This window comes from Oncorhynchus kisutch, linkage group LG14 (assembly GCF_002021735.2).
Source record: "Oncorhynchus kisutch isolate 150728-3 linkage group LG14, Okis_V2, whole genome shotgun sequence".
In the NCBI taxonomy this organism is placed as follows: Eukaryota; Metazoa; Chordata; class Actinopteri; order Salmoniformes; family Salmonidae; genus Oncorhynchus; species Oncorhynchus kisutch.
Genome location: NC_034187.2, coordinates 51,094,473 through 51,120,425, shown reverse-complemented (window position 1 = coordinate 51,120,425; position 25,953 = coordinate 51,094,473). Strand labels below are relative to the sequence as shown.

The following is a 25,953-nucleotide window of genomic DNA, read 5'->3' as shown; positions in this document are numbered from 1 at the left end:
CCATTTTAGTTGTGGGTGATTGTTTTCTGTTTAGGTTGTTTCCCTGACAGAACTGTGCTCTTTTTGTCATTTTGTTTGAGTGTTTTTTGTGAACATTAAATATGAACAATTTCCACGCTGCGCTTTGGTCTCATTCCAACGACGATCGTTACAATGTGTAAGCGACCGATACAATTTGATTTGATCAGGCAATGCTTCTTGTGAATAGAAAACTCAAATTTTGTGAGTGTTTTTTTATTGGGCAGGGCAGCTCTAACCAACATCTCCAATCTCGTCTCATTGATTGGACTCCAGGTTAGCTGACTCCTGACTCCAATTAGCTTTCGGAGAAGACATTAGCCTAGGGGTTCACATACTTTTCCCAACCTACACTGTGAATGTTTAAATGATGTATTCAATATAGACAAGAAACATACAATCATTTGTATGTTATTAGTTTAAGCACACTGTGTTTGTCTATTGTTGTGACATAGATGAAGAACAAATCAATTTATGCAGAAATCCAGGTAATTCCAAAGGGTTCACATACTTTTTCTTGCCACTGTATTTTTAGATTTGACATTTTAGTCATTATATTATTATCAGGGGTGAAAGTAAGGTGGCGTTTTACCGGTAAAATATGTGCCTGTCACAATAATGAAAACAAAATGTCAAAACTGTAGGTTATTACACCATTATTTATCATTACCGCATGTCAGAGGCATGACAAATGAGCGAATGGACTTGAAAACGGGTTAGTATCGCCATACGCTCCAAAATGAGATGTGGTTCGATGAGAACACAGAACTTTTGCCAAGGCAGAGATGAGTGGCCGACACCGAGGACGCACGAGGACAGCAGTGGAGACCCAAATGACAGTCGCCAAATGTCATTAGACTTTGTGGTGTTTTGTGTCACAGATGTCTCTCTCTATTCACCACTGTTTGGTGGCTGGGAATATGTTGCGAGTGGATGGTGGCCCATTTTCCAAACTAACCTGACAAAGATGCACCTCCAACGACCCATAACACCTCACATTATTCTGCCCCAAAAAAACAACATACTTCTCTCACCCAATGGCATGAGGGTTCAGCACCGATGCTGTCCCGTGATAAGCAGCGCCCTTTTGCTAGAGGCAGGAGCGCTAAATATTGAGCTTTTCCATGCCCGGCCTGCCTCTCCAGGGTACTGTCGGAGAGACGCAGCACTGCGGTGCTCCACCAATGCTGCATCGAATTCATGAAACATAAATAATGTAATCTACGGTAGAAGGAGTACACTCTTAGAAAAAAAAGGGTTCTGTTCACATAGAATAACCCTTTTTAGTTCCAGGTAGAACCCTTTTTCGTTTCAGATAGAACCATTTTGGGTTTCAAGTTGGGTTTGGGTTCCTTCTTGGACCCCAAAAAGGGATTTTTACCTGGAACCAAAAAGGGTTCTTCAAAGGGTTCTCCTATGGGGACAGCCGAAGAACCATTTTAGGTTCTAGATAGCACCTGTTTTTGTTTTCTAAGCCTATGTGTTTTTTCTGTAGCGCATAGGCTGGTGACCAAATGTATTAGACCCTTTTTCAATCATTAACGAGGAGAGAGAGTGCAGGTCAACTAGAAAGGCAAGCAGGCAGACATCAGCTTTGGAGTGGCTGTGGCGTAATGAGAAAAAGGTGGACAGCAAGTGGTGCTGAAAGAAATTCATTTCAACAGTCGTCTTCATTTGAATTTGACTTCACTAACAACAAGAGGGCTTTCTTGGAGCCGATTTCTTCCTATTCAACCCGTTTGACCGACACAGTTACGCTATCCATAGATTTGTCAGTATAGCCAAATTGTCCAATACTGTCACCATGCACTCCTTAAATGGCGCCGTGTCTGGGAAGGGTGTGTTTGGTTAAAACCAGGGCTCAAATTGAATGAGGGTATGACATACCCTTTTTTAAAGGAAAGGGTAAAAATGGATACCTACTGTTTTCTATTTTGAAATAAATATATAAAAAGGTATTCAGATCAAATAAAGCATTCTATCACAATACTTAACTCTTAACTTAACTTGATTTATGTATATGACATTCTGAGGCTGAGCTACGGCCTTCGATATTTCCGAGGAGGCAGAACATTGACTTTGCTTTTCCCTTTCTGAAAATAGGAGATGCTTAAGCCAACAACCGAAGTGCTTCCCTAAAAGCTGCATGGGTTTAAACAATGGACGAGTGGAAAGCAGGTGAAGCGTACATTTTTTTGCGTTGGTCTGGCCTCTGTCTGGGAGGAGAGGTAACTTTTGAAAGTGCCATGCTTAGATTCATATGGATGTCTAATGTTACATTATTTGCAAACACCAACCGTTTTGTTGCAAACAAGACACTCTGGTTTGACATTGGAGAAATATGATAAGAATAAGAAATTCTCTGTCCCTTCTTCCCGGAAAAATGTATTTTCACTATCCACCTTTCTTTTGAGACTTTTTCACAGCAAAATCTTCTCTTGGCTGCAAGCTTTTTTTTCCCCCCAATCAATGCACAAATAAACATAAAAAAACTAATTTAACAAGGACATTGGTTATTTTATCAGTGTAATCAGATTGAAAATATTGGGATATGTTATTGACATTGAACTGATTATATAGCCTACTAAGCAGATGTGTTAAAAAAAAGTTGTGCTTAATTTGTAGCATAGGCCTATGAATTGGGCTGCTAATATGTTCTGCTTTGCTGACTATTAGCTGAGAAAAAAATTGGCCCGAGGCCAAACCAATTGACGACCCCTGCTGTACACTATTCTAGTTTAGTGGGGATGGAAGGAGGGGTACTAATTTTCTGTCTTGCCCATGCATTTTTTTGGGTGCACTCGCGGGCACACCCAGGAGGTCCCGTACCGGGAAGAAATTAAATCCACTTTCACCCCTGATTATTATGATGTATTAATCCAATAACAGATATAAAACTGAATGTGTGTGGCCTTGATCACATCCTTACATCATGACAGCATATCTTTGAATTCTTCCCATGGTATAAAACCCATCTTATTTCTGCTGGAACACTGCATAGACAGCTGTGTGTACTGTCTTGTGGGAATCACTAATGTTATAAATGTCCTAAGTGGAAAAATAATGAGCAAGCGAGAGAAAACCTCTGACAAATAAGACACCTGTTAATCATTAGCTAGGTTTCCATCGAATTGGCGACGGAGTTTCATGCGAACATTCAAAAGTCTGCGTACAGACTGGCGTTTACCAAACTGACTTGTGGGTCAAATCAGTGTGTGATGACGTAGAGATGGACAGAGGCATGGGGATGGGCGGTAACGAGACAAACTCTGTTTTCGTGTGCACACTGAACCATTTTGGGTCGTGTTCATTTAAAATTGGGAACACCGAATGTCATGTCAGATAAAGGGAATTTGAGCTATTCTGGTGACAAAAGAAAAGGACCATATATATGGTATATGACCAAACTGAGAGCCAGTCGTTTTTTCTCTTCGTGGCAAGAGAGACAGTCCAGCATTCATTTCCTTCATTCCTTGCAACCAAACAATAAGTAACCTAATCAGAAAACTCTTAAAAGCCCTGCGCCACAACGCACACATATCTCTCCCCACCCCACTTCCACACTTAGCTGTCTTAAAGGATTTAAATTCCCGGGAAAGAACAGTCATTCACATAAGTAATCAGTTTCATGAGCTCTCTCACTCACGGACTTATTCGACAACCCCGCCACATTAGACAGTCACTGGTGGAAATAAGAAAAAGGGTAACGCATCCAATTATTTGTGCATAATGACAGCTCTGTTATCCACTGAGGCAGTGCCTCACAGAAAAAAAATCCCCTCTTCTCTCTATGCATCTCAAGTGCTCAAAATGGCCAGGAGGAACATTTGGCCATTTTCATTCCTCAAGAGTTATGGCCCATTGGCACCGTCTCTGAGGTATATTTATGGTGGGAGCGGGGGACATTATTGAGGTGTTCCCCTAAAAGCTGGTACATTGGCAGGCCTTGGCGGTGGCCATCTCAGGGTCGTGTATCGGGCACTGGAGCTTGGAGGAGTCGTGGACCGCAGAGTTTCCCTCTGTGAAGCGCCACTGGCGTCCAACGGCATGCCCTTCAGATGCACAACGACTCATTACCTCACCTCCAGTCAGGAAAGAAATCCAGGAACGAGTTGCTTACATGGTCTCCAAGGCACCCAGACTGTATATTTATGAACCCCAACAACAATACCCCGGGAACGACCAAAATGGAAACGTTGATAAATCAATGCTAGATTAATCCAATATATGATGGAATGAAAGCAGCAATAACAGAATCCTGGATACTAGTCGATATACTGGTTTTGTAGCAGGCAAACTGCTAACAGCTCGGGTTTTCAGGTGCCTTGGCGGTGTGCTTTTGCCCTCCACCACTTCTCATTGTCGATGGGTGCTCTTAATAATTCATAGGCTTTAAGAATCGGCAGGCTCTAATTGGTGGGCTGCTTATAATCCTCTCAGCACTGCGGGGACCGAGGCTCAGTGGCAGTTGCTTTTTACAGGGAAGCCAAGAAGAATTGAGACGCCTTTTTTCAAAAAGAAACTCAGCTTGAAGATAAAAGGCCTCGCTTGAAATCGAAACAGCACCGTGAAGCAGCACACAAGATGTATAAGGTTGTGGTTGGGTCGGGGCTCCTTTCACACACGTTGAGAATACGAGATGGACCACTCAGGACTCTCCAGCCCTCCTTTTGGAGTTTGGTGTTATGTCAGTCAGTGGGTCTGTGTAGAATCTACTAGAGACAAAATAGTGTCGACTCACATCTGTAAAATTACACGTTGCTCTGTTGTACAGTTAGGTGAATGGGCTTACCACCAATTCCACCTAACAACACATCTCACTCCTTGCAGAGGAGAGAGAGCTAGCGAGAGGGAGACAGAGAGAGAGAGTGAACAAAGACCAGATCACTGAACATGATCCTCCTGCTTGGTGGCTCACAAGTAATCACATGATCACGAGTGTGTGTGTGTGTGTGTGTGTGTGTGTGTGTGTGTGTGTGTGTGTGTGTGTGTGTGTGTGTGTGTGTGTGTGTGTGTGTGTGTGTGTGTGTGTGTGTGTGTGTGTGTGTGTGTGTGTGTGTGTGTGTGTGTCAATCCATCCTGGGTATCTCAGGGGGGTGTGAATCATGCTGCTGGTGCTGTCAGTCACAGGCAGGGCCCCTTAGGGCAGGCAACCTCTATTAACTATCACTCTCCTCTTACTGTGTAACCATGGAGCCGCATCACAGTATCTTTGCTTGAGAAAATCCCATCTTCATCCACCCTGCTATTTTTCTAATCTCCTTCGCTATTGGCCCTAATCATTTGGAAATCTTGATTTGCAAGTAGAGGCAGACTAAGCACACACAACTTCTCAGCAGATTCTCAGCAGATCGTCGGTGCCTGATCACTCTTTTCTGCCTGTTTCTCAAAGTCTCCCTCTCAGTCTCCTTCGGCCCCTAACTCAATCTCTCTATGTCTAGCTTTTGACTTAGCGATGTCTGTTCTACAACCACTCTCTCTGTGTTCCATCTCTTTCTCTGTCTGTGTTGCATCTCTTTCTCTCTAAGCTTCTCCCTCCCTCCCTCCCTCCCTCCCTCCCTCCCTCCCTCCCTCCCTCCCTCCCTCCCTCCCTCCCTCCCTCCCTCCCTCCCTCCCTCCCTCCCTCCGTCTCCACCCTCCCTCCGTCTCCACCCTCCCTCCCTCCTCCTCTAATAGCTCAAATTGAGTTCAGCCATGAGAAACCCTTCTGTGTGTTTAAGTCCTCTCTGGCTTTTCCCCGCTTGTTATCCCCAGAGTGGCTTTCTGAGGCGCTTAGGCAGCAAGGTGCGTGGGTAGCAGATCTAAGCGCCTGCCGGATTGCAAACGACTAGACCTTCACCTGATGCTTTTCACCTTGAGAGCCGCTGACGATCCGCTTGCAGCCGTATTGTGCGTCTGCCGAGCCGAACTCCATCTCTCCCTCCCTCCCTGCACTCGCTTTTATCGAATTACCGGGTGCAGTCGCACCCTGTACTGCGTTTAAAACAGACTTAATATGTCTTGGTGTGGTGTAGACAGCTATGCCTATGACACTGAGTTCCAGATAGTTACCGCAAACAGAGGCCAAATGGAGAGGAAACAAATAGCAAAATGAAGAGCGTTACTCTGACTGACTCATTAACCATCCAGCCCATGATGCTCAGTGTGATTTCAGCCTTGCTCAAAATGCCTTAAGTATGTCATTTGTCTGTTCCCATCGATTCCTTTCTCCCCCAGCTTGTAATTGAAAAAGAAAAGAAAATGCTATTCAAAACCATGGGAGAGACGTTAGACATTGCTGGATGACAGCATAGCAAGTCGGCGGATGGGAATCTTTGAATCCAGATGAGTTGGAGTGATTGCACTGCATTCAATGTATCACATTCTAATTGATTATTGTAGCCCTGCAGATAATGATTTCTTTACAAGTCAAATTGTTTAGAGATTGTTTAGAGGAGAAATCATGCATTTTCTCTTTCCCCTGCTCAAATCTAAAGGTTGGGGACCAAGATGTCTGATCCGATTCAACGTGATGTTTTGCCATGACTGCCAGCGAGCCCAAGCTTTCTAACCAGGGTCACTGCGGGCGAAAACAAATCAGATCTATTAGGGGAATGAGAGGCTCTTTTGGGGGGCCAATAGTTCTCAAAGAGTGCTACTAAAACACACAATATCACAGCAAGGAGATTGGACTCCTCCTGCACCTCGTCGACACAACACCGGGGTCACTCCCCAATTTACAAGGGTCACAAGCTAAAACAGCGCGACAAGCGAGCGTTGACTTTCACCATTAGCTTCCCATCTCTAATATTCAGAAAAAACAAACGCCCAATGCTAAGGAGAGGAAGAAGAAAACGGATACAGCTGATGACAATGAATTGCTCAACTGGAATCATTACAATGCAGCATGTGAAGCATGTGGTGTTTCATCTAGTGCTATTGATGCGTGAACTATTGGCATAACAGATACCTTTTGACAGTCTGTCAGATGTATTTTTTGTAAATGTACAGGGAGAAGTCTCTAACAACTGTATCCTGGGTCTCATGTAAGCTTCCAAAACAAATCGATATCTTTAAGGCCAATTTATTAGGTGGACTATCTTAGCAACTGACAACAATTCAAGTTAATAAAGTTGTACTTGCATTGTGTGTCAATAGGGCTGACCCCAATTAGTCAACTGGGCAATTGTTTGGTCGATAGGCTGTTGGTCAACCGAGATTTTGTTTCGGTCGAGCATTAGAAAATATATGTATATATAAACACTACCATTCAAAAGTTTGTCCTTGTTTTTGAAAGAAAAGCAAATTTTTTGTCCATAAAAATAACATCAAATTGATCAGAAATACAGTGAGAGTTAGTGTTGTAAATGACTATTGTAGCTGGAAACGGCCGATTTTTTATGGAATTTCTACATAGGTGTACAGAGTCCCATTATCAGCAACCATCACTTCTGTGTTCCAATGGCATGTTGTGTTAACTAATCCGAAAGTTTATCGTTTTAAAAGGCTAATTGACCATTAGAAAACCCTTTTACAATGATGTTAGCAAAGCTGAAAACTGTTGTTCTGATTAAAGAACAATAAAACTGTCCTTCTTTAGACTAGTTGACTATACTAATAGGGCATCAGCATTTGTGGGTTCGATTACAGGCTCAAAAAGGCCAGAAACAAAGAACTTTCTTCTGAAACTCTTCGGTCTATTCTTGATCTGAGAAATGAAGGCTATTCCATGCGAGAAATTGATTGCGAAGAAACTGAAGATCTCGTACAATGCTGTATACTACCCCCTTCACAGAACAACGGCTCTAACAGCATAGAAAGAGGAGTGGGAGGCCCCGGTGCACAACTGAGCAAGAGGAAAAGTACATTAGAGTGTCTAGTTTGAGAAACAGATGCCTCACAAGTCCTCAACGGGCAGTTCATTAAATAGTACCTGCAAAACACCAGTCTCAATGTCAACAATGAAGAGGTGACTCCGGGATGCTGGCCTTCTAGGCAGAGTTGAAAAGAAAAAGCCACATCTCAGACTGGCCAATAAAAAGAAAAGATTAAGATGAGCAAAAGAACACAGACACTGGACAGAGGAATTCTTCCTAGAAGGCCAGTATCCCAGAGTTACCTCTTCACTGTTGACGTTGAGACTGGTGTTTTGCGGGTACTATCTAATGAAGTTGCCAGTTGAGGACTTGTGAGGTGTCTGTTTTTCAAAATGTTGTCAATTTAATCATAATCTTTCATTTGGAGCGCTCCTGTCAATGTTCAATAAAGACGCACACCTCATTACACATAGAAGTAGGCCTATAGGCTACCTGGCCTGTGCGCAAATGTAGGCATATAAATGTGCCCAATTGAGGATCTGATAGTATTTCGGATTGGCTTAACACTCCACCACTAATGAGCTGTGGAGCATCGCAAAGTAATGTTTTCTTCAGCTCAAAAAGCTGTTTTTACATCCATTGAAAATTACAATAGTTCCTCAATTTATCTGAAAAAACTTTCCAGCCAATCTTTTTTTTCTTCTGGTTATCTTGATTTCCGGCTCCCTCTTCAGTCATTTGTGTCTTATTTCATCAAACAGTGCGCTTAAAGCATCAGACAAGCTCAATGCATATACTTGATTTTATTAATACGCATAGGGTGTGTCTATATATAGAAAAATACATGTTTAAAAGTCAATCGATTGGTCGAAAGAACAAACGACTTTCGGTCGACAAAGATTTTCTTTTGTCTTGGACAGCCCTAGTTAATAGGGAATATAAAGTCAAGCCAGGTGGTCCTCTGTTGAACTCAAGAGGTTTGTTTTTGCCGGCTCTCAAAATTAGAAGCAATGCCCAAAGTTATGATAGGCAGGCTTAAGCAAAAATGAGTAAATATCCCTCTAAAATATCCGATAAGGTCAATTCGTTATGAGTAGAAGCACTACAGCACACTGCATAGCAATCATGCCCTCTCTCAAGTTATTGAATGAAAGCATGGCCAAGGGCAGAAAGAAAGCCATCCTGAAATATACTACCTAGTGTTTTATTAGATTTTTTTGCATTTTCATTTTCTGGGCAAAGTGATATGTTTAGGGAGGGTAGACAGGGTGGGTATTAGACTTGATATAATTTCAGTGGTGGCGTATTTGGGAGCATGTGTGAGTTGCAGTGTGGGTAAACTGTGCACGGTATAGGATAGGCCTACAGCCGCAACCACAGCCTCATTTAAACACTGCTCAACCTAGAGTGACTTCCAAAAAGTTTATACTTGGGATAAGGTTATTCGGGGTAGCCCTCAAAACATCTGAAACAGCAGTTAAGACTACAAATTAATTTCATGCTTACAAGTGGGAAACAAAAGCCAACATATGCAACCAGTTTGAAGTCCGCTCAGTCGTTACGCATTCTGCACACTAAACAAAAAACAGGAAATAGTCTGTGTTAAACAGTGCATCCACTCGTACATTGCAGAGACATGTATGAGCTAAAGCCTATTGGCAACCATGGCACGCCATCCATGATGGTGCAGTTCAATAATCCACACGGGTGTTTCCTACAGAGCATTTGAGCTCCAAATAGCCATCTCAAATACAGTATGACTTTCTCTGTCAGTGCTTCTTGAACAATGAAACATCACACGGTCGTCCTAACTGCCGTCGTACAGATTTATCAAGCTGGCAACAATGAATGCTAAACTGACTGCCGTACAAAACACCATGGAGACAGAACGCTGCTGCTCTCCAACAGAAACAAAATCACGGTAGGACAATTATCCGTGTCCATTCCAACGTAATATGGGAAGAATATGAGATGTGTGGGAGAGAGAGAGAGAGAGAGAGAGAGAGAGAGAGAGGTGATTTTCATGCAGTGTGGGGGTGGGAACAAAGTCGTGGGTGTGTGTTTGTGTGCGTGTGTGGCTATGGGCTTTGTTGTGTGTATGTTTTGGGGTTGAAAAGAGTCCAGTGTATGAGCTTTGAGTGTTGTTTGTGTCTTGGAGAGGTTAGTTCAAAGGGTTGTTGGAGATAGGAGATCTACAGTGCATTCAGAAAGCATTCAGACCCCGTGACTTTTTCCACATTTTGTTACATTAAAGCCTTATTCTAAAACTTAATTTAATCTACACTTAACTTAATCTACACACAATACCCCCATAATTACAAAGAGAAAACAGGCTTTTAGACATTTTTGCAAATGTATAAAAAAACTGAAATATCTTATTTACATTAGTATTCAGACCCTTTGCTATGAGACTCGAAATTGAGCTCAGGTGCATCCTGTTTCCATTGATCATCTTTGAGAGGTTTCTACAACTAGGAGTCCACCTGTGGTAAATTCAATTGATTGGACATGATTTGGATATAAGGTCCCACAGTTGACAGTGCATGGTGCAGAGTAAAACCCAAGCCATGAGGTCGAAGGAATTGTCCGTAGAGCTCCGAGACAGGATTGTGTCAAGGCACAGATCTGGGGAAGGGTACCAAAACATTTCTGCAGCATTGAAGGTCCCCAAGAACACAGTGGCCTCCATCATTCTTAAATGGAAGAAGTTTGGAACCACCAAGACTCTTCCTATAGCTGCCTGCCCGGCCAAACTGAGCAATCGGGGGAGAAGGACCTTGGTCAGGAAGGAGACCAATAACTTGATGGTCATTCTGACAGAGCTCCAGAGTTTCTCTGTGGAGATGGGAGAACCTTCCAGAAGGACAACCATCTCTGCAGTACTCCACCAATCAGGCCGTTATGGTAGAGTAGCCAGACGGAAGCCACTCTTTAGTGAAAGGCACATGACAGCCCGCTTAGAGTTTCCCAAAAGCCACCTAAAGACTCTCAGAACATGAGAAACAGATTCTCTGGTCTGATGAAACGCAGATTGAACTCTTCGGCCTGAATGCCAAGCGTCACGTCTGGAGGAAACCAGGCTCCGCTCACCATCCCTACGGTGAAGCATGGTGGTGGCAGCATCGTGCTGTGGGGATGTTTTTCAGCGACAAGGACTGGGAGACTAGTCAGGATAAAGGGAAAGGTAAACAGAGCAAAGTACAGAGAGATCCTTGATGAAAACCTGCTCCAGAGCACTCAGGACCTCAGACTGGGGTGAAGGTACACCTTCCAACAGGACAAAGACCCTAAACACACAGCCAAGAGTGGCTTCGGGACAAGTCTCTGAATGTCCTTGAGTGGCCCCGACAGAGCCTGGACTTGAACCCGATCAAATATCTCTGGAGATACCTGAAAAAAGCTGTGCAGCGACGCTCCTCACCCAACCTGACAGAGTTTGAGAGAATCTGCAGAGAAGAATGGGAGAAACTCCCCAAATACAGGTGTGCCAAGCTTGTAGTGTCATACCCAAGAAGACTAGGGTGTAATCGCTGCCAAAGGTGCTTTAACAAAGTACTGAGTAAAGGGTCTGAAAACTTATGTAAAAGTTTATATATATATATATATATTCAAAAACCTTTCATTATGGGGTATTGCGTGTAGATTGATGACATGTTTCGTTGTTTTAGAATACTAATGTAATGTAACAAAATGTGGAATAGGTGAAAGGGTCTGAATACTTTACGTATGCACTGTATGCATAGTGCTGCTGTATGGTGTTGTGAGCACTAGGCGTGAGGGGGAGATGTAGGAATGTGCAGGGCACGTGAGGAGGCTGCAAGGCAGGTAGGCCAGTCAGGGTGACCTCATGCATTTGGCACAGACACAGGCTATCAGGTTTCCCCAGTGCAGATTCCAGCTTGCGCTTCACAGAACATTTCCCAGGGCCCTCTCCTCCGGCCTGACTCTTTAGAAGTGTGTGTGTGTGTCTGTGTTTGTGTATGTGTGTGTGTGTGTGTGTGTTTGTGTAAGTGCGTGCGTGTGCAGTGTGTCTGTGTGTGTGTCTGTGCGTGCGTGCGTGTAAGCCTGATTGTGTGCCACTCTGCTCAGTGAACTCAATGCACTTTGCAGTGCTCCCACTCTCTCTCACAACGCAGCACCGTTTCCCCCCTCCTCTTCAATGCAAGTCCTGCCAGTTTTAATTTCTTCAAAAGTTGAGTGTGTATGTTTATGTGTATTACCATGCTATGTACGTATGTACGCACCATATGGGTGTGTCCCAAACGGTACCCTATTCCTTATATAGTGCACTTCTTTTGCCCAGAGCCCGGTTCATAAGTCGTGTACTATATAGTGTAGAGAACTGGGTGCCATTTGGGATGCAAGCCATGTGCATGTATGAGTATGGATTTTGCACGATTGAAGTGTGTCACAGTATTCATTAATATGTGAAGAGTGCGTGTCCGTGCATTTCTGTACATACATAAAATAATGTTTTCTCTCACAAACTATTCTTGTGTGTGTACTCCATTCGTTTTCGCCATACACATCTCAATACATTCTTATGTATGCATGTCTGTAGGCGCTGCATCGGACTCTGTGGTGTGTTGACCTTGGCTGACCCGCACTCACACGTCGGGGGTTGCCTCAGCCCTCTTGCTGCATCGCTACGGTAATGACACGACAACGCCAGTGATCCGCTAGATAACAACCCCCCCCCCCCCCCCCCCCCCCCCCCGTTAGACAGCCTTTAAAGGACCTCCCTCTTCCACCAATCATGGCAGTAATTGCTCGGTATAACGGCATGGGCCTCCTCTACACACGTGGATGGGATAGACAGATGTGCAGTGCTGATGCTGCAGACAAGCCCTGGGACTGGAAGCGAAGGGAGTCCATGCCCCTACAAGGGCAGATAGAGGGCCTCCTGCTGCAGCGACCTCCGGCTGTAAAACGGCGAACCCAGCCCAAACAGAACGGCAGACGATCCGCTCTCGAAACGGACAGACATAACTGGGGCATAAACATTTCAGAGAGGCTACAGTAACAGTCTAAACGATGAGAACTGTAGCTGCGTTGCTAGGGGGGACGTTGCGCCACTGTTGCCGGAGTGTTTGCTCACCGTTTGGAAGAGAGGCCATGTCAGCCTGGTGAATACTTCCAGGCCCAAAGTGCTGAGGACTGAATGGAGCAGACTGCAGCTCTGTACCGGCTGAATTCTAACAGTGAGACAGTAGCTCTGCCGGGAGCATCCGCAGATACTAGGCAAGATGCCATTGTGGTTAATTGGCCAACGCGGCCTATAAAGTTCAAGTTATCGGAGCGGAGAACTTTTTTGATCAGTCATTGTTAGCGGAGAACACGTTCTGGAGATGTCTGTTGCAGTGTGTCCTCGCGAGCCTGATATAAATCACTTTGCAAAATAATTCTTCCCAATATGCTTGCAAAAGCAGAACATATGGCAATTACACAAGCATGCAGCTGCTGTTTTGGGGCTAGGTGATAAATAATGGATAGCAGTCTTCCACGGGGTCCTCAAAAAAGCTAATGAGAGAGGGGAATTCGACAGGGAATTAATAATCAAGTGTTTTCTTATCCATGTACTCAAAAAAAATAAAAAAGCCCAAGGACTCAAAATATAGGAAAAACAATTAGATTCTATTCACACTTCCACAGCAAGTATTCAAAAACTAACATTTGCATTTAGTAGGCTAGATTTCATTTACAACTCTAACTGGTGCTGTCGTGACGCCCTTTCATGCCAAATAAGGTTTGTTTCTCTCTGACAGACACGAGGCATTAAGCCATTGACTCACGGTTCGCAACTTCTCTATCCTCTTCTCCCCAGAATGTGTGGGTGACCTTAATAATTTATGAAAGGAGAAGAGATGGGAAATACTGTACGCACCAGTGCAGATTGTGCAGGAGAAACCGGTGTTCGACATCAAAGCCTGAACCATGCAAGTCAGTCTCATGCAGTCCTCTGTTACAAAACTGAACCTTAACCCCGAGAATATGTGGCTGACTGCGAAGCAGAGTGATTAACTATTGAAAAGTGCAAGAAGAGACAACGTGCATGGAGAACACACATCGTAATGCCACTTTTTAAATTCTGTTGCCGACGGCTGTTTATGTGCTACTAATTACTGGCAAAGAATAATCATCTTTCGTCCTATTCGGCTCTATAATGCAGACGGGAGTTCGCTTACTTTCCAGTCATCCTTCTGCTGCATGACTACTTGGCTCGCCCTCCTCCGACACCGGTGTCGTTGCACTCTAATTCATGCCGCCTACCTGTCGCACTCTGTGTTTTTCCACACGCTGACTAATACTCCCAAGCCGTGGCATTGGGGAGGGGTTAGGGCGTTCTGAAGGTCTGCCAAAATAATCACTCAGACAAAAACCACAAAAGGCGGCTTGAGTCATTTAACACGAATAGTGCCCAGAGAAAGGACTGTTTGCGTTTGGTTATCCCTGTTCGCGCATAAGCTTGAAAAGGTTCATCTGCCACACAAAATTGCTGCACGTATCTCTGTTTGCATAGGAACTCATTGTGGTTTAGTTAGAAGGATCCGGCAGTACTGGCAGCTATTCAAGCCCTTATGCCTATTTGCTTATCCTCATTCACAGCGGAATTGGCTTTTTCCTGAGCCATTTTTCAAGCAGGTGTGACAGTATTTTCATTGACTCTGCCATTGCTAGTGCAGCTCTGTAGGGTAAATGTTGGGGGTTATACACGTTTGAGAGGCCCGACTGGGCCTCCCTGGTAAGGCTACACCGCCATTTGCATGTCTGTGACTCAAATCTCCCTCCATTTCCATGTCTGCAGATCTGATTAGAGACACTAGGTCATTGGTTTGTGCGGCTGGAATGGAAATAAAATGCTAATTCCACAGAGTGAGATGTGCAGAGCCAAAGGATTAGTGTTGTCAAAGCATGATGTCATTATTAGGACGATGAAATCACATAATGAAAACTGAGACCGTTAGAAGAAACTCTCTCACTCCGACGTGCAAACCCTGGTACGCTCCCCAGAGTGTTAACCCATCAAAGGCTCCCCACTTGAACAATGTTGTAACTTGAAGTGAGACTCCCGTCTTTAACCATTTCCAGAAACTCTTGACTCTGCTTCTGTTATTATCTGCCGGCTGTTTTGTCTTAAAACAGAGGCTCATTTTGAGTGGGGAGCTCTGCTCTCTTTTTCGATGTCATTAGGCTTTCTGTGTTTATCATAACATAGACGGCTGGTATGGCTCAGACCACAGACTAGAATATAACCCTATAATAAGCTGAAACCATTCGGAGTGCTGGGACAGCCATGCCATGTCCCTGAGAGGACGGCTAGTCTAGGCTGATGATTATCTCTCATTGCGTATAAAAATAGAGACAAGCCACTCACTCTCGCAGACTCCCGGACAGCCACATGTGAACTAACAGCCTTTCTCTAGTACGTAAAAAGCAGGGGATCCATTGGCTCCTTCAAACGAAGCCCCTTCGTCAAAAATTGCTGGAGCAATTACCCTGGCTAGCTCCGAGTGAGAGAGCACCGCACCCACGCCGACACTCTGGGTACCAGACCGCACTTTCCTCCCTGAAGCTGGGCTGACAGAGCAGAGGCAGGCCAGACACAGCAGACCGACAGCCGGGTCTACGGTTACAGTAGAACAACACACATTTCACTAACATCCTGTCAGTCCCTTCCAGGCGTAGCGAAGACCCTCATAGCTGCTGCCTAACCTCGCTCGGAGAGGCAAGTACATGCTAACAGGGAGCAGCACTCACAGCAGGCTCTCTCACAAACATTCTGTCTGCTCTGTCCTGTCTTTCCAGAATGGGGCAAAGCGAGATGGTATCTTGTTGCCCTCGGAATTGCAGTTACGCAGCTCAGAATACAAGGCTCGTGGTGTGCCAGCCCTGCAGCTAGTTCTACTCATGTCCTACTTCTCTGACGTTAATATCCACAAGTGAGTGTAAAAATGGGCATTTACACAGAAGAGGCCTCGGCCGCCACCCCTGCCGCCACCCCTGCCACCACCCCTGCCGCCACCCCTGCCGCCACCCCTGCCGCCACCCCTGCCACCCTGCACAGTATTCAGCGGGGGCTCCAGGAAAGAGGGAGTTAGACAGAAAAAGAGGAGGAATGAACGAGAGAAAATTATGGAGAGAGGGAGATTCAAATGGGAGTGAACTTGAAAGGCAAAACAAAACAAAAAAAAGAGAGGGAGGGACAGCAACGAAGGTCATGTGTATGAGCCACAGCATCAAAGACAAAAAAGAATTGAGCGTGCACTTGTAGAAAAGCAAGAGCGGGAAACAAAGGAATCCACTGGGCATCGCTGAGCCCACTCCACTCCACTGTAGTGCTGCAGGACTCTGCTATACTCCAGCCCCTGCCCCCCATACAGCAGAAGCAGCAGCAGCCTAGCTTCCCTCTGTAGAGCAGAGCAGAGCTGCCTGTGGCTCCAGATGGCCGGGGACAGAGAACACAGTGACGAGGGCTCCCTGAGGTCACACTGACACCACCGCCAGCAGCACTCACTCACAGACTCACAATCAGGGAGCATCTGTGGTCATAAGCAATTCAGGATATGCATGTTACACTATGGCTACATTCATTGTGCTACAGTTACATTTACAGCAGAATACATTTCCCAGTAAATCCAAGTCCCTTAAATCCCACCTGATCGTGATAGCTCTGCGGGTTCAACTAGAGAAGACCGGAACAGAGGAAATGGAAGATTCCATCAAATTCTCCCAGTTTTTTATTTATTTTTAATTGTCTTTCTATAGAATGAATATTGAACATTGAAAGGCCGAACACACTCTCACAAAGCAGCCATAATGAGATGTGGACCTGAGTGTTTAAGGGGCAGGGGCCTAATTTATAAATGTTGAGTACATTTAAAACAAAGTATAGAGATGTATTAACTTGGGACACGCCACACGCACGTTTCTCATTATAAATCAGACCTGGTGTAAAACTGTGGGCTCGAGCATTATAGCGCCGCCGGGATAACCCCCCCCCCCCGTCATTCACCTTTTATGGTGACAATAACACCCTTATTTGCTGTACACTTTGGAAGTATTGGAATTAGGCCATCTACAGGAAATAGCAACTGCGAACTTGGTCACATGTCTTTGGAGGTGTTGGCAGAATGTTTCCATGTGACTTGCTGTATCTGACCGTTTCTGAAAGACAAACAAAAATTGCGAATTCCTGTGGACCTGTAAACAAATCTTTTGAATTCAATCATGTTTTTTTCCCCGAACCTAAATATGCTGCACTGCCCACGAATTCTGTAGCATTGTCTACTCTGAAAAATATAAACTACAGTAGACCTACTTACAGTGTTAGCCTACACACAACGCAAAAGATGAACAGTCTGTTCACCTGTTCAATTCTACTGTATGTTATAAACCGCTCATAAGAGATGATTGTGGACTATAGGAAAAGGAGGACCGAGCACGCCCCCATTCTCATTGACGCGGCTGTAGTGGAGCAGGTTGAGAGCTTCAAGTTCCTTGGTGTCCACATCACCAACAAACTAACATGGTCCAAGCACATCAAGACAGTCGTGAAGAGAGCACGAACCTATTCCCTCTCAGGAGACTGAAAAGATTAGGCATGGGTCCTCAGATCCTCAAAAGGTTCCAAAAGGCACCATCGAGAGCATCCTGTCGGGTTGCATCACTGCCTGGTATGGCAACTGCTCGGCCTCCGACCGCAAGGCACTACAGAGGGTAGTGCGTACGGCTCAGTACATCACTGGGGCCAAGCTTCCTGCCATCCAGGACCTCTATACCAGGTGGTGTCAGAGGAAGACCCTAAAAATTGTCAAAGAATCCAGCCACCTTAGTCATAGACTGTTCTCTATGCTACCGCACGGCAAGCGGAACCGGAACGCCAAGTCTAGGTCCAAGAGGCTTCTAAAAAGGCTTCTAACTACAAGCCATAAGACTCCTGAACATCTAGTCAAATGGCAACCCGACTATTTGCACCCCCCCCCCCCCTTCTACGCTGCTGCTACTCTCTGTTATTATCTATGCATAGTCACTTTAATAACTCTACCTACATGTACATAATTACCTCGACACCGGTGCCCGGTCAATTACATTGACACATTGACTCTGTACCGGTACCCCCTGTATATAGCCCCGCTATTGTTATTTACTGCTGCTCTTTAATTATTTGTTATTCTTAGCTCTTACTTTTTTCTTAAAACTGTATTGTTGGATAAGGGCTTGTAAGTAAGTATTTCACTGTAAGGTCTACTACACCTGTTGTATTCGGCGCATGTGACAAATACAATTTAATTTGATTTGATAGAGCAAAAAGTTGAAAATATCATATCATATCTAATAGGCCCAATCAAATGAGAAATGCACATGGTTGTTGTATGGCTACTTCTGTAATCATGGCCAGAATCGGATCGCACAGAGCAAACTACTTGAAATAGCTTTTCTGTGAAGTGGGTCCAATTAAATGAGAGATGGGACGAATGGTAGCCCACACTAACGTAATTGTTGTCGGCCATGAGGACATTTTGGGCTTTCGCAGTCAGACAAGGTGAGTCAGACACATTTCCTGCAATGATCATGGAGATGAACTAACCTAAAACAATAGGAAATGAATGCCTATTTCTAATGACCGTAGAATACGGAGATAGCGGCAAATGATCACTAATGGCAAATTTTTGCATCTTGTTATTATATTATGGTAGGCTGCCAGTGTGTTGTTGTTGTTGTTATATATTCCCCATTTGCGACAGGCTACTAGGCTTCTTTCGCCTTCTTGAAATGCAATACTTCAACCACTAGAAACTGTGCGTATGTATGGTCTAAAGTTTTCGGCAGGATATGCACATTCCCACGTCAAGTTAAGTTTAATAAATGCCAACGTTTGCGTGAAAACTGACGCGCGCACGTTTTTGGGGGGCATATTTTGGGCATACGCAACGTTTATAAACGAGGCCCCGGGCCTCTGTAGCTCACTCTAGTGCTTAGGAGGAAGCAGAGGCGGCGGGCAGCGGGTACAGTAATGTACGTGTGTAGATAGGGGCCGAGTTGTCAGTTGACAGATGAGAAGGAGGCCAGAGTGGCCCCGGCACTGTGTTATGTACAGCACACAGGTAGATAAATGAAGCTATCCACTCCACTGAGTGACGGCTACACGGAGAGGGATTGTATGGCGAGATAACAGGCGCTAAGGCAGATAAAAAACAGAGATGTGGGCGTGGGTTGATTAATGATCCAAAAGCCCCCGGATAGTGGCGGTGATCCGGGTGGAGGGAAAACAAGGTAGAGAGGGAGCTAGCCGAGATGCCGCTGCCAACCGTCATTGTATACGGACTAAATTAGCTTCATGCGCGTATTTCAACAGCACGGCCTCGGCAGGTGGTTTCGTTCAATCCCTCTTGAAGGATGTATTAACAATTGTCTCCGGAAACGACTACTTGTGCACCGTGACGCTCTCGTTGTTATATTAATACGTCGCGTGGATAATAAGCCTTTAGCTCGAGGAACACTGAATGTAATATCCTCTCTCCTAGCTGGAGCGCTTTGTGCTGCCCTCGCGGAGATCTGCAGCAAGCAGACGACTAGCTCTATTCCACAGCATGTCCACCCTTTAAAACCCAACTGAACCCCAAAAGAACTGAACTTTCTCTTTACTCGGCCTTTGATGAGGCTACACTGAAAGGCTACACCCGGAACGGGGATATACTGTGGCGCTGGCCGGCCAGCGGGTGTTAGCCAGGCTTGAAAGCGGCAGGATTTAGATGGGCCTGTTGTTATTATTGCAGCACAATGGCTCGCCCCGTGTGATGTAACCAAACCCTTTTCCTTGCTTTTTAACCCGCTCCTACCCCCACTCCCCCGCCATAAGGAATTAGAGAGAGTACAAATGGAGCCCAAGGTCCAGGCAGACACAGGCATAAAGCCACTCAATGGGCCTCCGTTGACTGGTGTTTACTTAAGGCCCGGGATATTAGCCTTTGTTAAATCTACCTCTGCGTCTGCCCCTGTGCTTCTCTCTGTATGCCCTACTAGCGTGGCTGTAACACAGACGGTGTGTGTGTGTGTGTATGTGTGTGTGTGTGTGTGTGTGTGCCTGTCTCTCTGATCTCTTGACAGGAAGGGTGCGATGGACTAGGACTATGAGGGGTGTCATTGTAGTACAGTGGACTCTGGCGACTACTGTGGGCCGTCCTGTGGAAGACGAGAGCCTCTGCATGAGCGAGGCAATTCATCAAAAATCAAAAATAGGAGACGCATTCAAAAAGGGGCGAATAAACGTGATCGTACCCGCAACTTGCACTTTGGAAATTCTGTAGTCGGACACCAAAATAGCTGTCAATTCAAGTTTCTACGGATAATCATGACATGCCAAGGCCTACAGAATGTTGCCAACAGACATAGCGTTGGGACGAAACGCACACATTTCCCATAATAACTATCATTAATGTATTTACTGTCATTTCCTCATTTGGATAACATCTACAATTCACTTATGATTCAAATCAAACAATAATACTCAAATCAAATACAGAATTCTAGTGAAACCCTAGTCACCGTGTTCAATAAAGCACCATATCTGAGGGAGATTCAGCGTCGGCTCCGTTCGCTCACAGAGCAGCATGGGAACAGAAACAGGCCTCTAAACGATTCCCGTATCAAAGCACTGTCCTGCGGGCTTCCCTTCGCCTCCGTACCTTATAAAACAAGCCATAGGAATGCTCTTTCAGGGATAAATCACTATGCTCAAGAGAAGCACATGCTACGCTCCACTGCACTAATCAATAGAGGGCCAAATGTTATTGTTTCATCTCCTTTCTGAGTTTTACTGCCAGGCGGTCGGCAAACGGCGGCGGGTCCAGCAGAAATATACGTGGCGATTTGAAACGTTTGAAATTGAAAACGCCTCGGACAAAGACATTCCTTCATACCAAGAAGACGTAAGGCAGTGTTAAACTCATAATATACTTTTTCATCCTAATAGAACCCAGATGTTCTGGAGATTCTATATATTCCTCGGCCGGGCGGAGAAGTATTTCCGATATGTGTCATAAAATGGAGTCGGGAAAGGACGAGCGTGGCAACAATTTGGTATGAGTTACGTTCCCTAGAACCCCTATCTCCTTCATCGCTAGCAGTTATTTATGCCCCCTTGGGAGAATGAGGCCATATCCAGAGCATGCTGAAATGAAGATTAATAGACAGCCCTGGATGACTTTAGATGGATGCTTAATTCAGGTTGGGGAGGGAGGCTGCCTGCCTGTGTGGCCTAGCGGCTGCCCCCTGATGCTGAGGCCCAGCATCACGCCTGCCTGCCAAGGCCCTTCCCTATAATCTCCCGATCAATGATCATTAATGGTAGCGTGGGTTAGCAGCTCTCCCTCCCTGCACTCTCAGTCACAGAGAGAGCCTTCTGCTCTCACATCACTGGCCCTGGTCAGAGGCCCATACATACATATGCCATGCATACATACTCGTAATGGGCACTGGCTAGAGTAACTAGCCGGGAAAATAAAACCCTTTCTCGACGACTTTAAAAATTAAAAAAAGGTGCTGTTGGGTTTGTCCGCCGCCGTTGGTCAGACGAGTTTGCATGACATGGATATCGCACTCAAGGAAACGTCAATCGCTGACGGAGGCTGGGCCCGATCTGCGCCGACCTTGAGTGGGAGTCGACAACGAAGAGGGGGGGGGGGGGTTGCAGTGGGGTGGTGAGGGAGGGAGGGAGGGAGGGAGAGCGGAAGGAAAGGAGGGCTGAGGGGACCTCTGATTGAGAGACCTGAGACGAGCTCCTCTGAGATATGACAGAGGAAAAGGAGGGGAGGAAGAGAGGGATAGAGAGGGGAGGGGGCAGAGGAAAAGAGGGATAGGGAGGGGAGGGGGCAGAGGAAAAGAGGGATAGAGAGGGGAGGGGGCAGAGGAAAAGAGGGATAGAGAGGGGAGGGGGCAGAAGAAAAGGCAGATAGGGAGGGGGCAGAGGAAAATAGGGATAGAGAGGGGAGGGGGCAGAGGAAAAGAGGGATAGGGAGGGGAGGGGCAGAGGAAAAGAGGGATAGAGAGGGGAGGGGGCAGAGGAAAAGAGGGATAGAGAGGGGAGGGGGCAGAGGAAAAGGCGGATAGGGAGGGGGCAGAGGAAAAGAGGGATAGAGAGGGGAGGGGGCAGAGGTAAAGAGGGATAGGGAGGGGAGGGGCAGAGGAAAAGAGGGATAGAGAGGGGAGGGGCAGAGGAAAAGAGGGATAGACAGGGGAGGGGGCAGAGGAAAAGAGGGATAGACAGGGGAGGGGGCAGAGGAAAAGAGGGATAGACAGGGGAGGGGGCAGAGGAAAAGAGGGATAGACAGGCGAGGGGGCAGAGGAAAAGAGGGATAGACAGGGGAGGGGGCAGAGGAAAAGAAGGATAGAGAGGGGAGGGGGCAGAGGAAAAGAGGGATAGAGAGGGGAGGGGCAGAGGAAAAGAGAGGCGAGGGGGCAGAGGAAAAGAGGGATAGAGAGGGGAGGGGGCAGAGGAAAAGAGGGATAAGGAGGGGAGGGGGCAGAGGAAAAGAGGGATAGGAAGGGGAGGGGGCAGAGGAAAAGAGGGATAGGGAGGGGAGGGGGCAGAGGAAAAGAGGGATAGGAAGGGGAGGGGGCAGAGGAAAAGAGGGATAGAGAGGAGAGGGGGCAGAGGAAAAGAGGGATAGAGAGGGGAGGGGGCAGAGGAAAAGAGAGATAGAGAGGGGAGGGGGCAGAGGAAAAGAGGGATAGAGAGGGGAGGGGGCAGAGGAAATGAGGGATAGGGAGGGGGCAGAGTGAGAGAGGGATAGAGAGGGGAGGGGGCAGAGGAAAAGAGAGATAGAGAGGGGAGGGGGCAGAGGAAAAGAGGGATAGAGAGGGGAGGGGGCAGAGTGAGAGAGAAGCCATATGGCCGCAGCACAAATGTATTAATCTATAAATCAGAAGAGAAGCCAGCGGGCTACCAGGTCGGGCTGCCGATATTCTCCTCTAGGACACTCCAGATAGCTACCTCAGCAGCTCTTTACATTAGGAAGGGAAGATGACAAAAGGCGTTCCATGGCTTTATCTGCATTCGTCTCTATTTTTGATGACGGAGGACTTTAAGTCTACCAACTGTCCCGCCATCAGCCACCAACCAGAGCCTAGGTCCCCGCGCCAAAGATAGTGATGCATACAACGGCTAGAGCAAATATAGGCAGCCCTGGCAGATGCCTGTTTACTTTCAGCCTGTGGCTGGCCACCATGTCAGTTATAAGGGGGAAGCATGGCTGAGCCAGGATAGGAGATATGGGTGGGTAGTCGTCTCATTGGTTGATATATTGAATGTATTAGATAATGAAAAGTATTAGGCTGCTCCAGGCGTAGACAACATTAAATAAAAAATGTTTTTAATGATTGAGGATAACAACACAAAAAAGCCAAGAGGCTTATTTCAATTGTGGTTCTCATTGTGTTTCTGACTCATGACACGCCACCCTCTTGATATTTCACCCAATATTAATTCTCAGTATCTTAATATAGTGGACCAAGAAACGTGACAAAGCCAGTGTGGTTAACAGTTTGCCAACCTAACAATCGCAACATAGGAGAAACCTATCACAATGCCTTAATCAATTAATCAATCTTCCGGACAGCTCCACTAGCCGTGCCGAGGCTGGACAAACTAGCGTTGTGATGCCTCACCAAGTGAGAGAGATGCAAACCCCAGAAAGCCACTGACGGCCAAGGCCACCGTTCACACGCCATCCCCACTCAGCGGCTTGACAGGAGGAGCGAAGGAGGGGGAGGATTAGAGTAGGAGGATGGGAGGAGGTAGGGGTGTGGGAGGGAGGTTAAAGGCACTGAAGTGATGAGCCGTGGGTGCCCTACCTTGGTCTGGAGGTAGTGGGGGTAGTAGTATGTGTACTGAGGGTACATTGGTTGCTGTTCCAATCGCTTGCCCATATAGCTGGAATCCTTAGCGCCGTGGCAGGGAATGGTTGCGCGGAGGCGGTCGGACGAGCGGTTGTAGTACTGGGGCTCGGCTCTCTGACTGTAGGTCCCTTGTTTTCCCCCGTCCACACTGGTGTGTTGAATCACTGCTGGTCCTCCGGAGAGCAAGCAGGGTTCGTCTGACGGAGAGTGGCTGGGAGAGGGGTCGCCTCTGTGGGGGTAGTTCCTGCCCGACGACGCCTTTCAGTTAAATCTCCTGGAGTAGAGCTCGGCGGATGCTCATTCGGGTTCCTCAAAAATATTCCCCACAAGAGTTTGGAGAAAAAAAACGGACGCTGCTGCTGCGTGCCCTGTCTGCGTCTCCTGTCTTTCCCTCACTGGCTGGCTGTCGGATAGTAACGCGTGAGAAGAGAGGTGGAGGAGGAAGAGGAGGAGGAAGATGAGCAGGTGGCAGTGGTTCCAGGCAGTCCTGCGAACAAATTGCTGGCACAGGAGAGTGTAGTAGAGGAGAAAAAAGGAAAAACAAGGAAAAAGGGAGGAGGATATGAAGATCACTTTTCTATCTACGCCGTCTCGCTATAGCTTACCTCGCTGCTCGGCTTCAATCTCTCTCGCACTCTCTGTATCTGCCTCTCTCTGTTGCTCACTCGGCTGCTCTCTCTCTCTCGCGCCTCTATAGTCTGATATCCCAGCTGCTCTATGTTGTACTGTTGGACACAGGATATATCCTCAGCGGCGCACTAACAGATGCACTTTGGGGAGGGTCCGAATCGGAACGCCGAGAGGCGGGCAGGAACAAACCAAAGAAGCAATCGCGGTCTATAACGGTTCAGCCAGAGCAGAGCAGATTACACAGAAACAATCCCAGTTCCTAATTGCTACGGCACCGAGACGGGGGAAAAAGGACTCCCGACCGGTCGGCTGGTTCAGAGAAGGAGAGAAAAAAATACTATACCGAGAAGCACAATGACAGTGTCCCAGGTGCCCAACAGACAGACAAGCCAGAGAGTCTCCTGTCTGCGCTCCTCCCTTTTCCTGCTCTTGTAAAATTTTCTCTTTCTCTCTCTCTCTCTCTCTCTCTCTCTCTCTCTCTCTCTCTCTCTCTCTCTCTCTCTCGCTGTGTTGGTGAGTGTGTGTGTGTGTGTGTGTGGTGAAGGGGGCTCGTCCTGCACAGCCGGTAGGAGGGACTTGAGTCGGCTCAGTGTGAGAGAGCAATCCAGACGCAGATCAGGGGGCTGCAGTATTTCCACAGCCAGAGAAAGGAGTGGGGAGAGGGGGACGGCAGGCAGGCCCCCCCTGTTGGCTGCCAAAGGACCTAACGCCGGGTTTAAACTCTCCTCCATCAATGTGAGATTATTTTATTTCTGAAGAAATCAGTCGTCTTAAATATGACTCCATACTTATAAAAAACGCAGAAACAAGCGCTAGGTTTTGCTTTATAGGTCTCTTTTCAAGCGATCACTTTTCTCTTGGAGGTAAATGACACTGTCAGTTAGCGACAGTACATCCAACGCCCTATCTAATTTATACCCTCCATATTGCTGCGACGATACATCATAACACATCATATTTGTGCAAATGTACTGTGCTTGACTGTCTGTGTAACCATGACAGACCAGCACATAAAAACATATTCAAATGCAAACATAATTTCCAATCCTTTCTAAATGATCACTTTGGGTGCTATGCCTCCACATGATGAGGGTGGCAGGTAGCCGAGCGGTAAGAGCGTTGGGCTAGTAACTGAATGGCTGCTAATTCAATACCCCGAGCAGACTAGGTGAAAAGCATCTGTCGACGTGCCCTTGAGCAAGGCCCTTAACCATAATTGCTCATTGCTCCTGTAAGTCGCTCTCATGCCTCAGGACTACCCGGCATGATGACTCCTTGCTGACCCCAGTCCACCTGCCCGTGCTGCTGCTCCAGTTTCAACTGTTCTGCCTACTGATGTGGAAACCTGACCTGTTCACCGGACGTGCTGCCTTGTCCCAGACCTGCTGTTTTCAACTCTCTAGAGACAGCAGGAGCGGTAGAAATACTCTCAATGATCGGCTATGAAAAGCCAACTCACATTTACTCCTGCTGACTTGTTGCACCCTCTACAACCACTGTGATTATTGTTATTTGACACTGTTGGTCATTTATGAACATTTGAACATCTTGGCCATGTTCTGTTATAATCTCCACCCGGCACAGCCAGAAGAGGACTGGCCACCCCTCATAG

The 25,953-nt window shown here is 46.4% G+C and overlaps 1 protein-coding gene across 1 annotated transcript in view; it reads right to left on the bottom strand.

The window, feature by feature from the left end:
- rbms3 (RNA binding motif, single stranded interacting protein) overlaps nt 1–24,789 on the bottom strand; it is a 211,533-nt gene extending 186,744 nt beyond the window's left edge. Inside the window, exon 1 of the mRNA XM_031788529.1 lies at nt 23,667–24,789. Coding sequence (XP_031644389.1) covers nt 23,667–23,741 — 75 coding nt within the window. The 5' untranslated portion in view covers nt 23,742–24,789. The remainder of the gene's footprint in view (nt 1–23,666) is intronic.
- Between the last annotated feature and the right edge of the window lie 1,164 nt (nt 24,790–25,953).